Here is an 18,339-nt window from a genome sequence, read left to right on the forward strand (position 1 = left end):
GAGGGGTTATGGGGTCATAGGTAACGTTTGATATGACAGGAGGCAGAAGTGTCTGGCCCTGTTCGAATACTTCAGAAATGTCTCCTTTTTCCTTTATTGATGTAGTCACAGATTGTTTTACAAATAATATATATGTTTTGTGTGGGTATTTTGACACTTCATTTAGACAGCTATGAAATGAGTGGGGACTACAGACAGGTGGGAGAAATAGTGGGAAGAGAGGGTGCAGGCAAAGTTCCCGAAAAAAGTAGTCACTGAGCAAATTTCAGGTCTGCTGAGCACAAACTTGAACTTTGTCAAAATGTTGTGCAACTTCCAGCATGCGTTTACTGTGCACACTGAGGCTGTACCTGATTTAAATTAGTTTTAACACTGGCCAAGTAGGCTACTGTGGCTATTTGATCATAATGTAGGCCTACCATAAAAAACAATGGAGAAAAACACATCCCAGAACATATTAACATGGAACTAGAACAGCTATCATTCAGCCTACAGTAGCAGCCAATGTGTGGTGTTCAATGCCTACATTCCATTAGACTTTAAAACATATCAACATGCAGGGCTTGACATTAACTTGTTTAGTCAAGGAGGTGACTGAAAATGTTGTTTGACGTAAGAAACCACTTTACAAAATCAAATTCTTTATTATTCCCATACCATTATTACAGAGAATCAGACAAATTATGCTACAATCTGCCAATTGACTACTTATTCAAGACCGTCTCAAAATACACCAATTCTCCTTTTAGACACAAAAAAGCTCAGTACCTGACTTGCTTTCCAAAGATGGCTAGAAATGCACACATTTTGTGCTCTTGTTGGACGCAATCACTCCCTCATTGTTGACTAGAAATGAGCTATAACTGAGCTAATAACTCTATCAAAGAATAGGAACAAATGTGCACTCATGGCTACATGCAGCTCTCACAACAAGCGCATCTGCTCGAAAGCTCATACTGTAAACACAGTCCAGTTCAAAGTGAATGGCACATATCCATATGGCAATGGCTATTTGCATATAGGCCTACTGCAGCTGTGATTAGTTATGGCGCACCGTTCTGTGTAGAATACTGCGGAGACATGCCTGTCAATGCATTAGAATCCTACTCCAATGCGCACTACTGCAAGAAAATCTCTTGCACAGTTAATTTTGCATACGAAATCTTGCGTAGTTTTGTTTCGGTATATTACATTGAAAGTGGTAAATATTGCGTTGATACGATCACAATTGCCACAGTAGAGTGAAACGTTGATAGTGTTAACTAGAGGGGAAAACTGTAGAAAGTTGAGGGACGTTCAATCTCAGGCTACTGTGCGTTCGCTCATATTTCTTCTGCACGGCTGCGCACCTGCACACTCACACAGAGGGAACATTGGTTGCAAGGTATTGTCTCCAGTGGGGAGCGTCGTATGTGACATGGCGGGAGTGTTACCACTCAACCACGGCTCTGCGCGTGAACACAGATCTGAATTGGTTGGATTGGTGAGCGATAGGGTGGTAAACTTACTTGCACCTAGCCAACCACCCAAGGATGCATTTGGAAATTATTCAAACGGGGTCAAGGTAAAAATCTTATTATGCCCAAAAGGAAACCAAAGTTGTCAGTGACATTCCGATCAGACAATGAGGGAAAATCAGTCTTGAAACGCAACACAAAATTGTGCATTTTAAATCCACTTACAGGACAGTCATCCTTGGCACTGACACAAAGTATATTCAGTATGTGGCCCGTGTGGGATTCAAACCAACAACCCTGATGTTGACAGCACCATGTTCTAACCCACTGAGCCTTTCATTTCACCACAATCTCTAAACCTTTCTCCTCTTCCTAGCTGAACCGGGCTGAGTTTGAGGACGTGGATGATGAGACACGGGTCCAGTACGAGGGCTTCCGGCCTGGCATGTATGTGCGTGTGGAGATCCCCTCCCTGCCCTGCGAATTTGTCACCAACTTTGACCCCCACTATCCCATCATCCTCGGGGCTCTAGGTGCCAGCGAGGGGAACGTAGGCTACCTGCAGGTAAGCGAGGGTTAACGCGTCAGGCTCCGATCCATTTAAATTGAAGTAGAGTGAATTGGACTTCCAGTTCAAGAACTGAAAACTCCTTGGCTGTGTCTGAAATATCACCCTATTAAATACAGGGACGTCCCATTGAAACCGATGTCTCTTTTGCAGGGGAGCGCTGATTCACAAAAATGCAGCAAAATAAGGAATTACTGACATTTAGAAAAATCCTAGGCGGGAGCATGAAACATACAAAAATACAATTTTGAAAACGCAGGCGTTCCTCTGTAAAAAGGTAATTTACCAATACCCTGAAACGTCTGAAAGGCAACGGTGCGTCCAATTGTAGGGTATTCCGAAATGTGTTCCATGTATGTGGCACCTAAAACTAAAGGCGGCTTTACCTAAATCAGTAATGAGAACAGTAATTTCAAGAATTAGCCATTACTGTGAGCGAGTAAGGTATTTGTACTTCCGTAGGTCAGGAGCAATGTAGTATGGTAGTTTCTGCAGGAGCGCTTTATAAATGAACAGAAGGCAATGCTCTCTGCGTTGCCAATGATGGCCAGCCCACTTTCTGATTCAGATCACAGTGACGGAAAGTCAACTGAACTATTTATTCTATCAAGCGAAAGGCACAATCTATTTTTGTAGAAGACCATTTTAAATCTGTTTCTTCTTTAGCTCATCTACATGTTTTGGGGCGGCAGGGTAGCCTAGTGGTTAGAGCGTTGGACTAGTAACCAGAAGGTTGCAAGTTTAAACACCCGAGCTGACATGGTACAAATCTGTCGTTCTGCCCCTGAACAGGCAGTTAACCCACTGTTCCTAGGCCGTCATTGAAAATAAGAATTGGTTCTTAACTGACTTGCCTGGTTAATTAAGGTAAAATAAAAATGTTTTAAATGACTACTTGTCATCGATCCAAATGTCATGGTATTTTTGAGTGGACTTGCTCCATTCAACGTCCAGATATGCCTGAGCTCTAGAGAACAGAATGTACTTTGTTTTATCTGCATTCAGTACCAGTTCGTGGTCAACAAGTACTTTTTGTATGACATTTTGAAGCAGTCTGCAGATCAGCTATAGCCTGATTTGAAGAGGAGACAGAGTAAAGCACACTGTCATCAGCATAAGTTGCTGCCACCACCATGCTTCACCGTAGGGATGGTGCCAGGTTTCCTCCAGACGTGACGCTTGGCATTCAGGCCAAATAATTCCATCTTGGTTTCATCAGACCAGAGAATCTTGTTTCTCATGGTCTAAGATTCCTTTAGGTGCCTTTAGGAAAACTCCAAGCAGGCTGTCATGTGCCTTTCCTGAGGAGTGGCTTCCATCTGGCCACTCTACCATAAAGGCCTGATTGGTGGAGTGCTGCAGAGATGGTTGTCCTTCTGGAAGGTTCTCCCATCTCCACAGAGGAACTCTGGGGCTCTGTCAGAGTGACCATCGAGTCTTGGTGGTTCCAAAATTCTTCCATTTAAGAATGATGGAGGGCACTGTGTTCTTGGGGGATCTTCAATGCTGCAGAAATGTGTTGGTACCCTTCCCCAGATCTGTGCCTCGACACAATCCTGTCTCCGAACTCTACAGACAATTCCTTCGACCTCATGGCTTGGTTTTTGCTCTGACATGCATTGTCAACTGTGGGACCTTATATAGACAGGTGTGTGCCTTTCCAAATCATATCCAATCAATTGAATTTACCACAGGGACTCGAATCAAGTTGAAGAAACATCTCAAAGATGATCAATAGAAACAGGATGCACCCGAGCTCAATTTCGAATCTCATAGCAAACAGTCTGAATACTTATGTAAATAAGTTATCTGTTTTCTATTTTTAATACATTTAGAAAAAAATCTTACCCCATAATGACAAATTGAAAATAGGTTATTTAAAAAAAAATATATATATATATATTTTAGAATAAGGCTGTAATGTAACAACATTTGGAAAAAGTCAAAGGGTCTGAATACTTTCCGGAGGCACTGTATATGCCTCATCACAATTCTATCTCAGAGATCTCTGGATAATTCCCTGGACTTCATGGTACAGCTTCTGCTCTGACATACACTGTCAACTGTGGGACCTTATATAGACAGGTATGATTCTTTCTAAATCATGTCTAAACAATTGAATTGGCCACAGGTGGACTCCCAAGTTGTAGTGAGATCTCAAGTATGATCAAAAGAATTTGGATGCACCTGAGCTCAATTCAGACTGAAACACAAAGTCAAGGGGTAAGAATACTTTCTGAAACTAATGTGGCGATCTTAGCTAGCTTCTTTACATCGTTTTCATACAGTCACTACCAGATGGGATGATAGATGACCTATGGAATCTACAAGTTTATCTAACTAGTGCCAGTCTGTATAGCTACTCTCTCCCTCACATGTAAAACTCACCGGCCCCTGTCCATGATACTGCTGCATGCAAGCGGCACGGCACCTAAGCTGTGCAGCAAGCCAGTTCATAAGTTGAAACAATGTTATTATTTTTTAAAAGGAGAAATAAAAGGTGTATATGTATTTTGACTATCCGGATATCTGAAGAAATGTCATGATTTTCGAATCGAGAAATGTATTTAAAATGCCCATCCCTAGAATAGGGTGCATTTCAGGAGCATCCCTTGTTTTCCAACTCTTTCATTTGAATTAAGTCATCTACTGAATTGAAATGGAATTGACCCCAACCCTGCAATGGGTGATGCTGTCCTTTTGAGAGCACTAAATGTAATGGAAGGTCTTGTTTGTTGAATAGTAGATGTAAGTCCCCTCAGCTTCTTAACAGACTAGGTCTAAGTGATGGGCCAAGAACCATGCTTACTGAACTTACCTAAGTTCATACTTTTTCAGAAAGCAAATGGTTCAACTCATCCCAGTGTTGATTTATTTAAATGTTAACGTTGAATTCCTTATTCATGTTTTAATTCATGTTTTATTTGCATCTTTCCCTATAAATTAAGATCTAAACAAATGGCATGATAAGTGTAATTTGTATAGAACTTTTCCAAGTGCCTCAAGGTGGTCTTTCTCTTGTCCCAGATGCGGTTAAAGAAACATCGATGGCACAGCCGGATCCTGAAAACGCGCGACCCTCTCATCCTGTCCCTGGGCTGGCGTCGCTTCCAGACCATCCCCCTGTACCACATCGAGGACCACAACGGGCGCCACCGCCTGCTCAAGTACACACCGCAGCACATGCACTGTGGTGCCACCATCTGGGGTGAGAGCAGTAATGCGGCTGTAGTTTTAGTATATGTTAGTTATTTGATTCAGGTGGCACCTTTTTCCTCCATTGCAACTATTCATCAGAGGGCTGTATCACATAGCAGGATCGCTAAGTTTGATGCACATTCAGATATAGCTCTTGATTATCTGGTTCCTTAAGAAGCTAAATTGTAAAATATGTTGAGGGCGTTGATCTGGTTACACTATGCCTATATAACTACACATCTCTATGAAGTTGGACATTTTACGTTATTTCAGTAAACTGACATGGCCCCCTGGTCAGAATTACATGGATCCTCAATCAACTTACCTGTTAGAATATAGGTAAAATAATGAATAAATGTGAACTCTGTCCTTCTCTGCTGTCTTCCCAGGTCCCATCACACCTCAGGGTACTGGCTTCCTGGCTGTGCAGTCAGTCGCAGGAACTAAGGTAAGTACCACAGAGGCAGGCAGAGACTTAACTTGATCCTCTCACACCAGCACAATTGTTGAGAATGCATAGCAGTGCCTCCTCTCCCTCAGGAGGCTGAAATTATTTGGCAAGGCCCCTCAGATTCTTAGGAACCTTTACAGCTGCTCCATGGAGAGCATCCTGACTGGTTGTATCACTGTCTGGTTTGGCAACTGCACCGCCCTTGACCGGAAGACCCTCAGTGGGTGGTGCGGCCTAGCGCATCACTGAGAGGACATGCATGCCTGGCAGTGTCTGAGAAAGGCCTGAAAAATTGCCAAAGACTCCAATCACCCAAAACATGGACTGTTCTCACATACCGGCAGACAGTACCGGTGAACCCCCCCCAATGCTGTCCATTGATTTATTGATTGCCATTACCTTTATTATCTATTTTATCCTGCTACCAGTTACTATTTACTAATCCCATAAGTATTTCTATATTCCTGCTTCCAGTCACTTTTCAGCCCTGTTTACATGTACAGTGCCTTTAGAGTATTCACACTCCTTTACCTTTTCCACATTTTGTTGTTACAACCTGAATTTAAAATTGATCAAATGTAGATTGTCATTGATCTACACACAATACCCCATAATGTCAAAGTGGAATATTTTGAGTCAAGTATTCAAACTATTTGTTATGACAAGCCTAAATAAGTTCAGGAGTAAAAATGTGCTTAACAAGTTGCATGGATTCATTTCTGTGTTCAATAATAATGGTTAACATGATTTTTGAATGAGTACCCAATCTCTGTACCCCACACATTATCTGTAAAGTACCTCAATCAAGTAGTGAATTTCAAGCACAAATTGAACCACAAAGAACAGAGGTTTTTCAATGCCCCGCAAAGAAGGATGGCGATTGGTAGATGCGTAAAAATAAAAATAGCAGACGCTAAATATCCCTTTGAGTATGGTGAAGTTGTTAATTATAATTTGGATGGTGTATCAATACACCCAGTCACTGCAATGATACAGGTGTCCTTCCTAACTCAGTTGCAGGAGAGGAAGGAAACTGCTCAGGGATTTCATCATGAGCCCAATGGTGATTTTGAAATAGAGTTTAATGGTTGGGATATGACAACTGGGGCTCGATCAACAACATTGTAGTTACTCCACATTACTAACCTAAATGACAGAGTGAAAATAAAGGAAGTTTCAAAAATATTCCAAAACATGCATCCTGTTTGCAACTCGGCAATTAAGTAATACTGCAGCAAAGCAATTAACTTGTTGTCCTAAATACAATAAAACAGAGTACCACTCATCATATTTGCAAGCATGGTGGTGGCTGCATCATGCTATGTTGTATGCCTGTCATTGCTAAGGACTGGGGTATTTCCGGATAAAAATAATTACTGAATGGAGCTAAGCACAGGCAAAATCCTACAAGAGAACCTTGTTCAGTCTGTTTTCCACCAGCCACTGGGAGATGAATTCACCCAGAAAGACTCACAGCTGTAATCGCTGCCAAAGGTGCTTTTACAAAGTATTGACTCGGGTATGAATACTTATCTAAATGAGAGATTTCTGTATTGCTTTTTCAATACATTTGCAGAAATGTCAAATGTTTTCACTTTCATTATGGGCTATTGTGTGTAGATGGGTGAGGGGGGGGAATCTATTTAATCCATTATGAATTCAGGCTGTAACACAACAAAATGTGGAATAAGTTAAGGGGTATGAATACTTTCTGAAGGCACTGCATGTCTCATTCCGAGACACTGTGTGCTAATGCCTCAATTGGTCAACTCTGCTGTCTAAAGAAAAGAGCGGGCTTTAGGTTGATTCTGCTGCTATGATTGGATAGCGTGCAGCTGTGCTGTAGGTTGATTCTACTGCTATGACTGGATAGCGTGCAGCTGTGCTCTAGGTTAATTCTGCTGCTACAATCGCATATTGCCGTGCTCCAAATCAATAATTACTTGGGTGCTGCCAGTCGCAAATCTCAGTTTTGGAAGATATTGACTTTTTACCACTTACACTTTTTAGTGAATTTTGCAACTAGTACGGTTGTTTACGACTCATATTGATGCAATATCTTCAACCAGAGAAGTTGTTTTTTGAGTTCAGCTCCTCTTTAAAATGTGACCATATTATGTAAATACCCGGTAAATGGTGAACTGGATATTTGTATTCATTTGTCATTATTTACGCAATATGTACACCTGTGACACCAAAGGTGTCTCATCTTCATTTGTCAGGAGTAACATACCATGCACCAGTACACAGTATGGGTTACTTCTAGTAGTATCTTTGTTGAAGTTTTCCACTCTCTCTCTTGCAGACCAGTTTCCGCATCGCAGCTACAGGAGTCGTCCTTGACCTGGACAAATCTGTGACCATAGTCAAAAAGCTCAAGCTGATTGGCTACCCATACAAGATCTACAAGAACACATCATTCATCAAGGTAGGATGAACCTCATAGCACTACTGACATACCATAGTTCAGCTACAATATATTTACTTTTTGTGGTAGACATTTGAGGCATTTGTTAATCTGTTGTAGAACAGAATAAGATAAATAATCTAACACAATCAAATCATATTTTATTTGTCACATACACATGGTTAGCAGATGTTAATGCGAGTGTATTGAAATGCTTGTGGTAATTATGGACCAACTGTGTACATAATGCTTTATGAATATATTAATATAAAATTAATGGTTCACAGCAAAGGGAAACCTATTTTTCTTTCTTGACATGTTAAAATTACTAGATTTTTTTATTTATTTTTTGGCACACAAACTAGAGGCCATGAGTAACTTGGTCAAAAATAATGGCACTATTTGGCCTATAGGGGGGCTGTTGTAATCACTCACTTAGTGTGATAGATTTCCCTCCATTTTGGACATTTTGGAAAAACGTATTCTCGTGAACCATAAATCCAAATAACACCAAAGTATGTACAGTTGAAGTCGTAAGTTTACATACACCTTAGCCAAATACATTTAATCTGTTTTTCACAATTCCTGGCATTTAATCCTCCACAATTTAATGGCATTTAATAAGAATGTGAAATGTCAGAATAATAGTAAAGAGTGACTTATTTCAGCTTTTATTTATTTCATCACATTCCCAGTGGGTCAGAAGTTTACATACACTCAATTAGTATTTGGTAGCATTTCCTTTAAATTGTTTAACTTGGGTCACATGTTTTGGGTAGCCTTCCACAAGCTTCCCACAATAAGTTGGGTGAATTTTGGCCCATTCCTCCTGACAAAGCTGGTGTAACTGAGTCAGGTTTGTAGGCCTCCTTGCTCGCACACACTTTTTCAGTTCTGCCCACAACTTTTCTATAGGATTGAGGTCAGGGCTTTGTGATGGCCACTCCAATACCTTGACTTTGTTGTCCTTAAGCCAATTTGCCAAAACTTTGGAAGTATGCTTAGGGCCATTGTCCATTTGGAAGACCCATTTGCGACCAAGCTTTAACTTCCTGACTGATGTCTTGAGATGTTGCTTCAATATATCCACATAATTTTCCTCCTCATGATGCCGTTCATTTTGTGAAGTGCACAAGTTTCTCCTGCAGCAAAGTATCCCCACAACATGATGCTGCTACCCCCGTGCTTCATGGTTGGGATGGTGTTCTTCGGCTTGCAAGCCTCCCCCTTTTTCCTCCAAACATAACGATGGTCATTATGGCCAAACAGGTCTATTTTTGTTTCATCAGACCAGAGGACATTTCTCCAAAAAGTATGATCTTTGTCCCCATGTGCAGTTGAGAACCGTAGTCTGACTTTTTTTTATGGCGGTTTTGGAGCAGTGGCCACGTCCTTGCTAAGTGGCCTTTCAAGTTATTTTGATATAGGACTCGTTTTACTGTGGATATAGATACTTTTGTACCCATTTCCTCCAGCATCTTCACAAGGTCCTTTGCTGCTATTCTGGGTTTGATTTGCACTTTTCGCACAAAAGTACATTTATCTCTAGGAGACAGAACACGTCTCATTCCTGAGCGGTATGACGTCTGCGTGGTCTGATGGTGTTCATACTTGCGTACTATTGTTTGTACAGATGAACGTGGTACCTTCAGCCATTTGGAAATTGCTCCCAAGGGTAACCAGACTTGTGGAGGTCTACAATTTTTTTGGCTGATTTCTTTTGATTTTCCCATGATGTCAAGCAAAGAGGCACTGAGTTTGAAGGTAGGCCTGGAAATACATCCACAGGTACACCTCCAATTGCCACAAATGATGGCAATTAGCCTATCAGAAGCTTCTAAAGCCATGACATCATTTTCTGGAATTTTCCAAGCTGTTTAAAGGCACAGTCAACTTAGTGTATGTAAACTTCTGACCCACTGGAATTGTGATACAGGGAATAATACGTGAAATAATCTGACTGTAAACAACTGTTGGAAAAATTACTTGTCAAAACTATAGTTTGTTAACAAGACATTTGTGGAGTGGTTGAAAAACGAGTTTAAATGACTCCAACCTAAGTTTATGTAAACTTCCGATTTCAACTGTATGTATGTATGTATGCCCATGCTACATCTCTTAACTTAGTTTGAAAAAAAGCTAAGGGATTTGTTAAGAAATGGCTGGGTTATTGATAAATTAGGAAATATTTCAAACTTTTTAGGGTCATTACCATGATGAACCATGTTAAGTTTGGAATTAGTTTCCTTACTTAAAAAAAAGAAAGATCTCATTTAACAATTCACTTTAACGATGCTTCAAATAATCATAAAAAATCTTAATGGACTATGTCAGATTCACTCCAAATGTCGTCTTTGGACCAATCGCAATAGTCCCTAAAGAATGAGAAAATAATGTTGATGCATTCAAAGATGGCCACACGATACCAGTAGATGCATATTAGGACTAAAATGCAAAAAAAATAATACTTAACATTTTTGCGCGTCCATTTTAAGCACTGTAAATCCACTCCACAGTGGCCTACCACCTTGAAACTTGTAATCACTAACATGGACTTCCCTAAGATGATCCGCACTGTATTTGGTATTGATATCTCAAAAAACAAGGAAACTATTAACTCATTATTTGAATATGTAACGCGAATACTCAATCATCTTCTCCTCATGAACCATGCATCAGATTCACTCCAGATTTTGTATTTCAACTCATTACATCAGTCTTCAATGGGTTAGAATTGTTTTGTTATTGCATTCATATGGCTGCACTGTACCAATAGATGCACGTTAGCACATATGCTATAATGCTAAAAATCCTTTACAAATCATAAATCAAATTTGACTCCAGATTTGGTATATAAGACAGGTTGGTTGTTTAGCAACAAAACCGACACATGCGCTGCTATGGGGCAAAACAGACTGGGTTGGATTAGATTGTCGACAACATGTGAACCTATCGTTCTTCTCCAATGTTTAGTCTCTCAAAAACATTGTTACAGTTGTTGGTTAGCTAGCTAGTACATTTTAGCCATATTAGTATTGACTTTAAATCAGTCTAAACACCTCAAAACAAGACATGGTATCAAGAACAAGATGAAACTGGCTGAAACGAGTCACTTACAATTCCCCACATGGCAGTTTCTTGTCATTGGGTGGCCAGATAGCTACCAACAGAATCACAACTCAGACTTCTGCCCCATTGACGCGTGCACATAGTTTTCGTGACGTTGTCAGCTAACCCATCTATAGACTCAATGAATTAGCCTCTAATGAATTTGAGAATGATTAGTTGCTGCATTCAAAGTCGTCCACGCTACACCACTAGATGGCCCTCATAGCCCTGGTGTGATAAGAACTGAACCGATGAACATGGGGCCATGAAATTTGGTATGTCAACCTTATGTATATGTCCTTAGAAGTTGTGTGAATATGTAAAGTCAGATCAGCCCTACTACTCTGTGTATGAATGAGACTCAGGTCCACCCCCCGAAATATAGAGAAAAACGTGAGCTTTACACCTCTGTTTGTTCCCAGGGGATGTTCAACACCGTGCTGGAGGTGGCGAAATTTGAAGGGGGCTCCATCCGAACAGTCAGTGGGGTTAGAGGTCAAATTAAGAAGGCCTTGTCAACGCCGGCGGGAGCCTACAGAGCCACGTTCGAAGACAGGCTGCTGATGAGTGGTGAGCAACTGGCGCAGTCTAGAGCATTTCATAGTCCCAAAAACAACCCGTAGCCCCCTCACCCTACCCTCTATGCGCTTGTGGAGATCTGAAGGCTTGGATAGGTGAAAGTAATATGGTGAAAATTCCAGGAGTAATAGGATTTATACAATTTGACAAATTAATGTATTTCCTGCAGCAGGTTGTTCCTACTGTTTTTGTTGCACATTTCATGGAAGCTTCTATGGACGTTACAGTAATTTACACGGAATACTGCCTTTATATTCTTATCTAGTACTTCTGAGTGTGTTTACATATTGCGTCCCTGTGCTCCTGTTACATGTTGTTCATTACTCTTGTGTGTAGATATTGAATTGTGTGTTTTGTAGATATTGGTTAGCTGTGCTCCTGGTATGTTATTTAGGGCTGTCCCCTACTAAAAAAAATACTGGTTGACCGAAAGGCGTCTGTTCTTTCGACCAATTTTTGAAAATGTGTGTTTTTCCATATATAAGACCCTGTGTGTTTTTAATCAATTCAACTATATATGCATTGAGCTTGTCTGATGCTTCAAGCTCACTGCTTGATTAAATAAGACTCTTGATTCGAGGGAGCCAGAGATCAAGATAACCTGAAGAAAAAAGCCTTAACCTGGCCTGACCTCCCCCAGCTCCTACTGGCTTTTGCAGATTCTGCCGTTAGGCATCTGAAGTTGCTGGTAATGGGCTATTAGCAAATGTGTGGAATGCAAATTTATCTTACCATTTCTACTGATTGCGTGCCAGTTATGGTTTTCATATGTACATTTTCGTGCAACAGTTTCATTTTTAATTTATAATGTCTATGCAAATTAAAATTATTAACCTAAAAAGTAACTTCTACCATTGCCAACTATGTAAAAATAGCCTATAAAGCCAACAAATAAAAACCATGCAGCCTGCAGGGAGAAAATATCCTGATAAAAATAAATATTGGCTATGCGTGGCCTTTCTGCAACGAACTTGAAACATTGTATTAACTTAGGTCCGGCCTGAAGCGCCTTGCAATATTGTATCAAATATTCTGGGCCCAGAGGCCGTGTCTAGACTTGACAGTTCACGCAGCTTTAGTATTCTGATCATAGAGTTCATAGAGTACGCATCATGCATCTACGCCTACATGTAAACGTGTCTATGTCCGGATTCCCTATTCCACGCTATATTCAAATGCCAGTATGCATTCTACAAACGGTGAAATAGGCTAAATATGATAACACAACAACTGATGGCAGTAGATAACTACTGTGGCTAGCTAACGTCTGTAGCTAGCCAGCTAACTTCTGTAGCTAGCCAGCTAACCTCTGTAGCTAGCCAGCTAACTTCTGTAGCTAGCCAGCTAACCTCTGTAGTTAGCCAGCTAACCTCTGTAGCTAGCCAGCTAACTTCTGTAGCTAGCCAGCTAACCTCTGTAGCTAGCCAGCTAACCTCTGTAGCTAGCAAGCAACACCAAAGGGATTGCAAACGGGTTAGCGTAACTCTAGTCCAAAAAATATATATTCCAAATATTAGCTAGCTGGCTAGCATTTATGAGGCCAGCAAACACGTTACTCACACACTAGGGACATATTCATATATTTACTCCAACGTTATAATAAAAAGGTGCCTCGGTCCCAGAACAGAAGTATTCTTGAGACTTGTGGGAGGAGTGTTGATGACTTCTCCTACTGCACACAATGCAGCCTGACTACCTTCTGAAGTGGGCAGCCAGATCTGAACACAATCAGACCACACTTTTGTGCATCTAGACCAGTCTTTTCATTGCAGCCTTTGTATTCTGATAGCAGAAGTCACATGTATGTGTCAAACGTAGGCACAAGCAGAGTTTCCTGTGCCAGTGAGCTCGGCACAGGAATGGTCATTTTCAATGGATGTAAAAGCAGACTTTGTTTGAGGTGAAGAAAACATAACTTTGAGAAGCTCCACAGCTCATTAATGGTGGTGCGTTAAGCCAATCAGAAATTCTATCAGATCCCGAAATGGGCACGTTTATATGTCAACATTTGCGATCAGGCCAGGTAGCCAATACGCCTACTTCTATGCGTAAACCTTACTCAACATTGACAGGAGTGCTCCAAGCAAAAGACAGTAACTAAATTGACAAAACTCATAAATGTAATAAATCCAAACCTATTTCTCACAAGTGTAGTATAGGTTGTGCGCTCTGCAAACAGTGTTTAATCATTGGATTAGTTCACTGAGAAATATATATTTGCTACTGTTCGACGGAAAAAAATATTTGTCGACCAACCGCCTATCGGCCAAACAATCGACCAGTCAAATAATTGGGGTCAGCCATAATGTTATTAATTACTTGTGTGTGTGTGTGTGTGTAGACATTGTGTTCCTGCGCTCCTGGTACCCGGTGTCAGTCCCTCAGCTCTACAACCCCGTGACCTCCCTGCTGATGCCAGCGGGCCAGAAGGACAGTTGGTCGGGCATGAGGACAGTGGGCCAGCTCAAACACGACCTGGGGGTCCGCAACAAGCCCAACACAGACTCACTGTACAAGGTAAGGAATGTCCACTCACTGTTCTACTGCTAAACCTAACCGTATACCTAGCAAGCAGTTGCATATCAACAGTTTGACCATCTGTAGATTATCTATAGGGGACTATCCAAATAAAGTGTGATCTGATCTTTTGATAAAGCTCAATTTATTAAATATGGAGGCAGTTAGACTATCAGCTGTTTATTGTTCACAAAAGAGGTGTGTTTATTAGTCATTTTAGGTATTTTGGGTGAATAATGTAACTTTAAGCATACTGAAGGCGAATCTCAAAAGTCATGTGTGTGTCTCAGATAGTGTTTTTGCATCTCAGATGGCATGTGTGCAGTGCATTAACACCCTGGACCAGATGGCATGTGTGCAGTGCATTAACACCCTGGACCAGAGCTATACTCTATCACTAGCTCCTGTCCAGGGCGTTAGTGCGCTACACACATCATTTGAGCCGCTACATATCGTAGTGGCCGGCGTTGGGAAAGTGTTCAGGATTAATTTACTTTTGTAATACTTTTTGGATACATATCCTACTTGTATATTTTCGGTGAAAAATCACTACAACTAAGCAACCACTTTTGCTTGTGCTTTAGCTGTCACCTTGGTATATTGGCCTGACTACTTCCCTCGCTGTAAGGTTAAAGGATCTGTGGGAAAGCTGTGCTCGGCAGGCGGGGGTGAAGGACACTGTCCTGGTGTTGTGAAACACCTGCTAGCCGTGCGAGATCTCCCCACTGAGTAGACTGTATCACGCGGTGACATCCAGGTGGTTACCAATAGAAGTTATTTCTCATAAAGGCTGCTATCCTACTTGGAATAAAAAAAGTTGGCGCAAAATATTTGGCAACGTTAGCGAACACCAGCAACACCGTGATACAGCTGCCCAGTGGGACGCACCTCTGGTTGGCAGGCACCTCGATACAACACCGGTGCACTGGTCATTCGCACAGGCTTGTCATCATGCTTCCCAACGCATGTCACCGTGACATCCATGGTGACCAATATTACACGTTTTTCTTGCTCGCCCATCAGAATAAACATATCTCTAACTAGCGCCCAGCATTTAATGTCTGTTGTCCTAAACCAAAGGCAACTTTCCACATTGTGTGGACAGTAAAGTTTGTTTAAATCTGATTTCACCACGTTAACGCTCCATCTTCTCTGGCACCATTTGACATCTGTTCTCAGCTCCAATGTCTCACAGCGTCTGTAGTATGAAAAGGTATCTGCTGAAGCCAGACTATTGGCCTGGTTGGATTCTGAACCTCTGACCTAACCCTTGACCCTTTCTCCCCTCTTGGCAGCCGGTGGTGCGAGCGCAGCGCCACTTCAACAAGCTCCACATCCCCAGGGAGCTGCAGAAGGCATTGCCCTTCAAGAGCAAGCCCAAACAGGACCAGCCCAAGGGCAAGATGCCCAAGGACCTCCAGAGGCCCGCTGTCATACGGGAGCCCCACGAGAGGAAGGTAAAGGTCTCCTTACGGAAACGATAAGGAAAAATCCCATTGGATTGTGTGATTGTCAGAATTGCTCGTTTTCTTTATCTCTGATGTACTAATATGCTGTGAAAGCATATATCACCACCTTATTTTATAAGAAATCAGGCTGGCCAAGGTGCAGACTTGTGTTTTAGCCCAGCAGTAACACATTTGATTCAACAAATGGTGGTCTAGATTTAAGACGAAGTTGATTATCTAAATCAGTGTAAAAGCTGGGCTGTAACAAAAAAAACTACACTATCGCCCCCCAAAATATATGGTGGGCACGCACATCAATAACTGTATATATGAATGGACAAAGCCATTGATCACGGGATGACATTCATTCCTATGTGAAGACTCCATAGCACATTGAAGCCAAATTAAGTTGGTTAAGTGACGTTGCAGGCTCAGTGCTGCCCCTTCAACTAATTATCCATAACTTCTGTGTGAGATTTTAAAATAATTGTTTCAAGGACATACAACCGGTGTATTAAAGTAATTATTGGTAACATGATTGTCTTATAATTTTTTATACAGTAAGATGGACCACGAAGACTGTCATTTTTTTCATTCACTGTACCCTGCAGTACCGCCATCAGCCTTGAACATTTGTGGCTTCAATGACTGCCCCTGACACACACACACACACACACACACAAACACGAATGACACTGCATTTTAAATCTGAGCATGTGCCCTCTCTTGTCCACCAGGTGGCGGCGCTGCTCAATGCACTGAGCGCAGTGCACAACTACAAGAGCAAGAAAGCGCACATGGCACAGCATGCTAAGCACAAGGGCTTCCTGCGGCAGCGGGACAAGGCGGAGGAGGACAAGCTCAAGAGGCAGAAGGAGGCAAAGAAGAAGCTTTACCGTATGATGGGCCAGAAGGAGAAGAAGAGTCAGAGGTCCAGTCTAAAAGGGGCGCCGCTTGATGACTGATTTGTAATTCAATATGACTTCTTAAAGACCAGTGTAATAACCAGTGTTTCGGCCTGCCAATGGAATGGAATAATCCTCTGTTTAAGCATAATCTGTTGGGCTGCAGTGGAGTAGGGTGAAATTGCCCCTAGATGCTGATCTTGGGTCATTTTAGCATTTCGCTGTTAATGGTTAAAGGGATAGTTTGGGATTTTGGCAATGAAGCCCTTTGTCTACTTCCCTATAGTCAGAAACTCATTCATGGATACGATTTGTATGTCTCTGCATCCAGTATGAAGGAAAGATTGGGGGGGGGGAGCTTATCCTAGATCTGTACCTATAGGGGAATCTTCACCCAGATGTTCTGCAGTACTGGGGTAGGAGACAGTGTAAATGCAAGGAATGGATGAACATCCTTCAGTTTCTGTAGCCTGGTTGTGTAATGTGGTTTTTCAACCCCAGTTATTGGCGCCTCATTAAGAGTGGTTCCATAGAGGAACTAGAAAGAACTGTATATTAGTCATATCTTGATCACTTGTCTAGCTTCAATCTTGCATGGTGTTTTAATAAAAAATAAATTACAAAAATAGTATGCGAGTGCCTTAACTCTAAAAGAACATTAAAGTAAGTGTAATTCTATAATAATTTTGATCGAGTAGAAGTTTCGTAATGGCTAGGTTGTTACGCATGCACTGACAAGTGGGAGCACATGGTATTTCAGCAACTTTGAAGTTGTGCCTATTGTCAGAGAGAACTCATCATGGACATTGCCATTGTGGACTTCCACCATTTTAAAGGAGTCAACTGAGTGGGATGCCTGAGTTGGGAGCAATCAGCCAATGAAGAAAAATGTACTACTTTAAAATGGCGATAGCATGGGCAGCACCATTGTGGCTGTCAGACGCTAGAGCCCCACAGCGGAGGTGTCATAATACCCTAGTGGTCAAACAGGGTAATGGTAATCACTTTTCCACCATTCATTTTTCCCATAGGGAATTTTAGAAACACTTAAAATAAGTGCTGTGTTCCGTGTAGACTTACCTTGCCGTGACGTTTTGATAACCATGTAAATCTCTCATGCAAGGAGACATCAATATATTCAGCTCTTTTTACACTGATTTTAAAATCCTAATTAGACATCATGCCAGACTACAAATCCCTACAAGATCCTGCACGTCATCTCTGACACCTTTGCTAACAGGTATTGTGTCAATTTAAAACTGGTGTAAGACAGCTCACAGAAGTGTCCATTTTAAAGACATTTATTCATTACTAAATTTTGCTAACAGATAGTTAATCCAGAGATTCTTACCTTTGCCTCTATTCGTCAGTCTCGTTCAGATCATCGTGGCATTTGTAGTTCTTTATGATGGCTACATTAGCATTTAATTTTGGGGGGTTAAATACAGGCAAGTATATTGATAAAGGCCACCTTGTCCTAGACTAGAGAGATTTTACATGGTTATCAAAATGTCACGCCAGGGTAAGCCGACACGAAACACGGCCCATATGATTTTCTAAAACCCCCATGGAGAAAAATGAATGGTGGAAAAGCGATTGGAACCATTTCCTTGTTTGATCACTAGGTTTTATGCAGGGATGCAAACTAGTGAGGGACCAAAAAGGTGACACTTTTTTTTCCTTTGCAGTGAAAAAAAAAAA

General features: G+C 41.4%; 1 protein-coding gene across 2 annotated transcripts in view; it reads left to right on the plus strand.

Annotated features, from left to right (window-relative positions):
• Positions 1-17,264, plus strand: part of LOC112228975 (ribosome biogenesis protein BMS1 homolog) — a 31,658-nt gene extending 14,394 nt beyond the window's left edge. For both annotated transcript variants that reach the window (XM_042311148.1, XM_024394804.2), the window contains 8 exons: positions 1,834-2,022; positions 5,053-5,233; positions 5,613-5,671; positions 7,980-8,102; positions 11,612-11,759; positions 14,110-14,285; positions 15,581-15,742; positions 16,471-17,264. In XM_042311148.1, coding sequence (XP_042167082.1) covers positions 1,834-2,022; positions 5,053-5,233; positions 5,613-5,671; positions 7,980-8,102; positions 11,612-11,759; positions 14,110-14,285; positions 15,581-15,742; positions 16,471-16,698 — 1,266 coding nt within the window. In that variant the 3' untranslated portion in view covers positions 16,699-17,264. The remainder of the gene's footprint in view (positions 1-1,833; positions 2,023-5,052; positions 5,234-5,612; positions 5,672-7,979; positions 8,103-11,611; positions 11,760-14,109; positions 14,286-15,580; positions 15,743-16,470) is intronic.
• Positions 17,265-18,339: the final 1,075 nt, after the last annotated feature.

This window comes from Oncorhynchus tshawytscha, linkage group LG03 (genome assembly GCF_018296145.1).
Source record: "Oncorhynchus tshawytscha isolate Ot180627B linkage group LG03, Otsh_v2.0, whole genome shotgun sequence".
NCBI classification, from domain to species: Eukaryota; Metazoa; Chordata; class Actinopteri; order Salmoniformes; family Salmonidae; genus Oncorhynchus; species Oncorhynchus tshawytscha.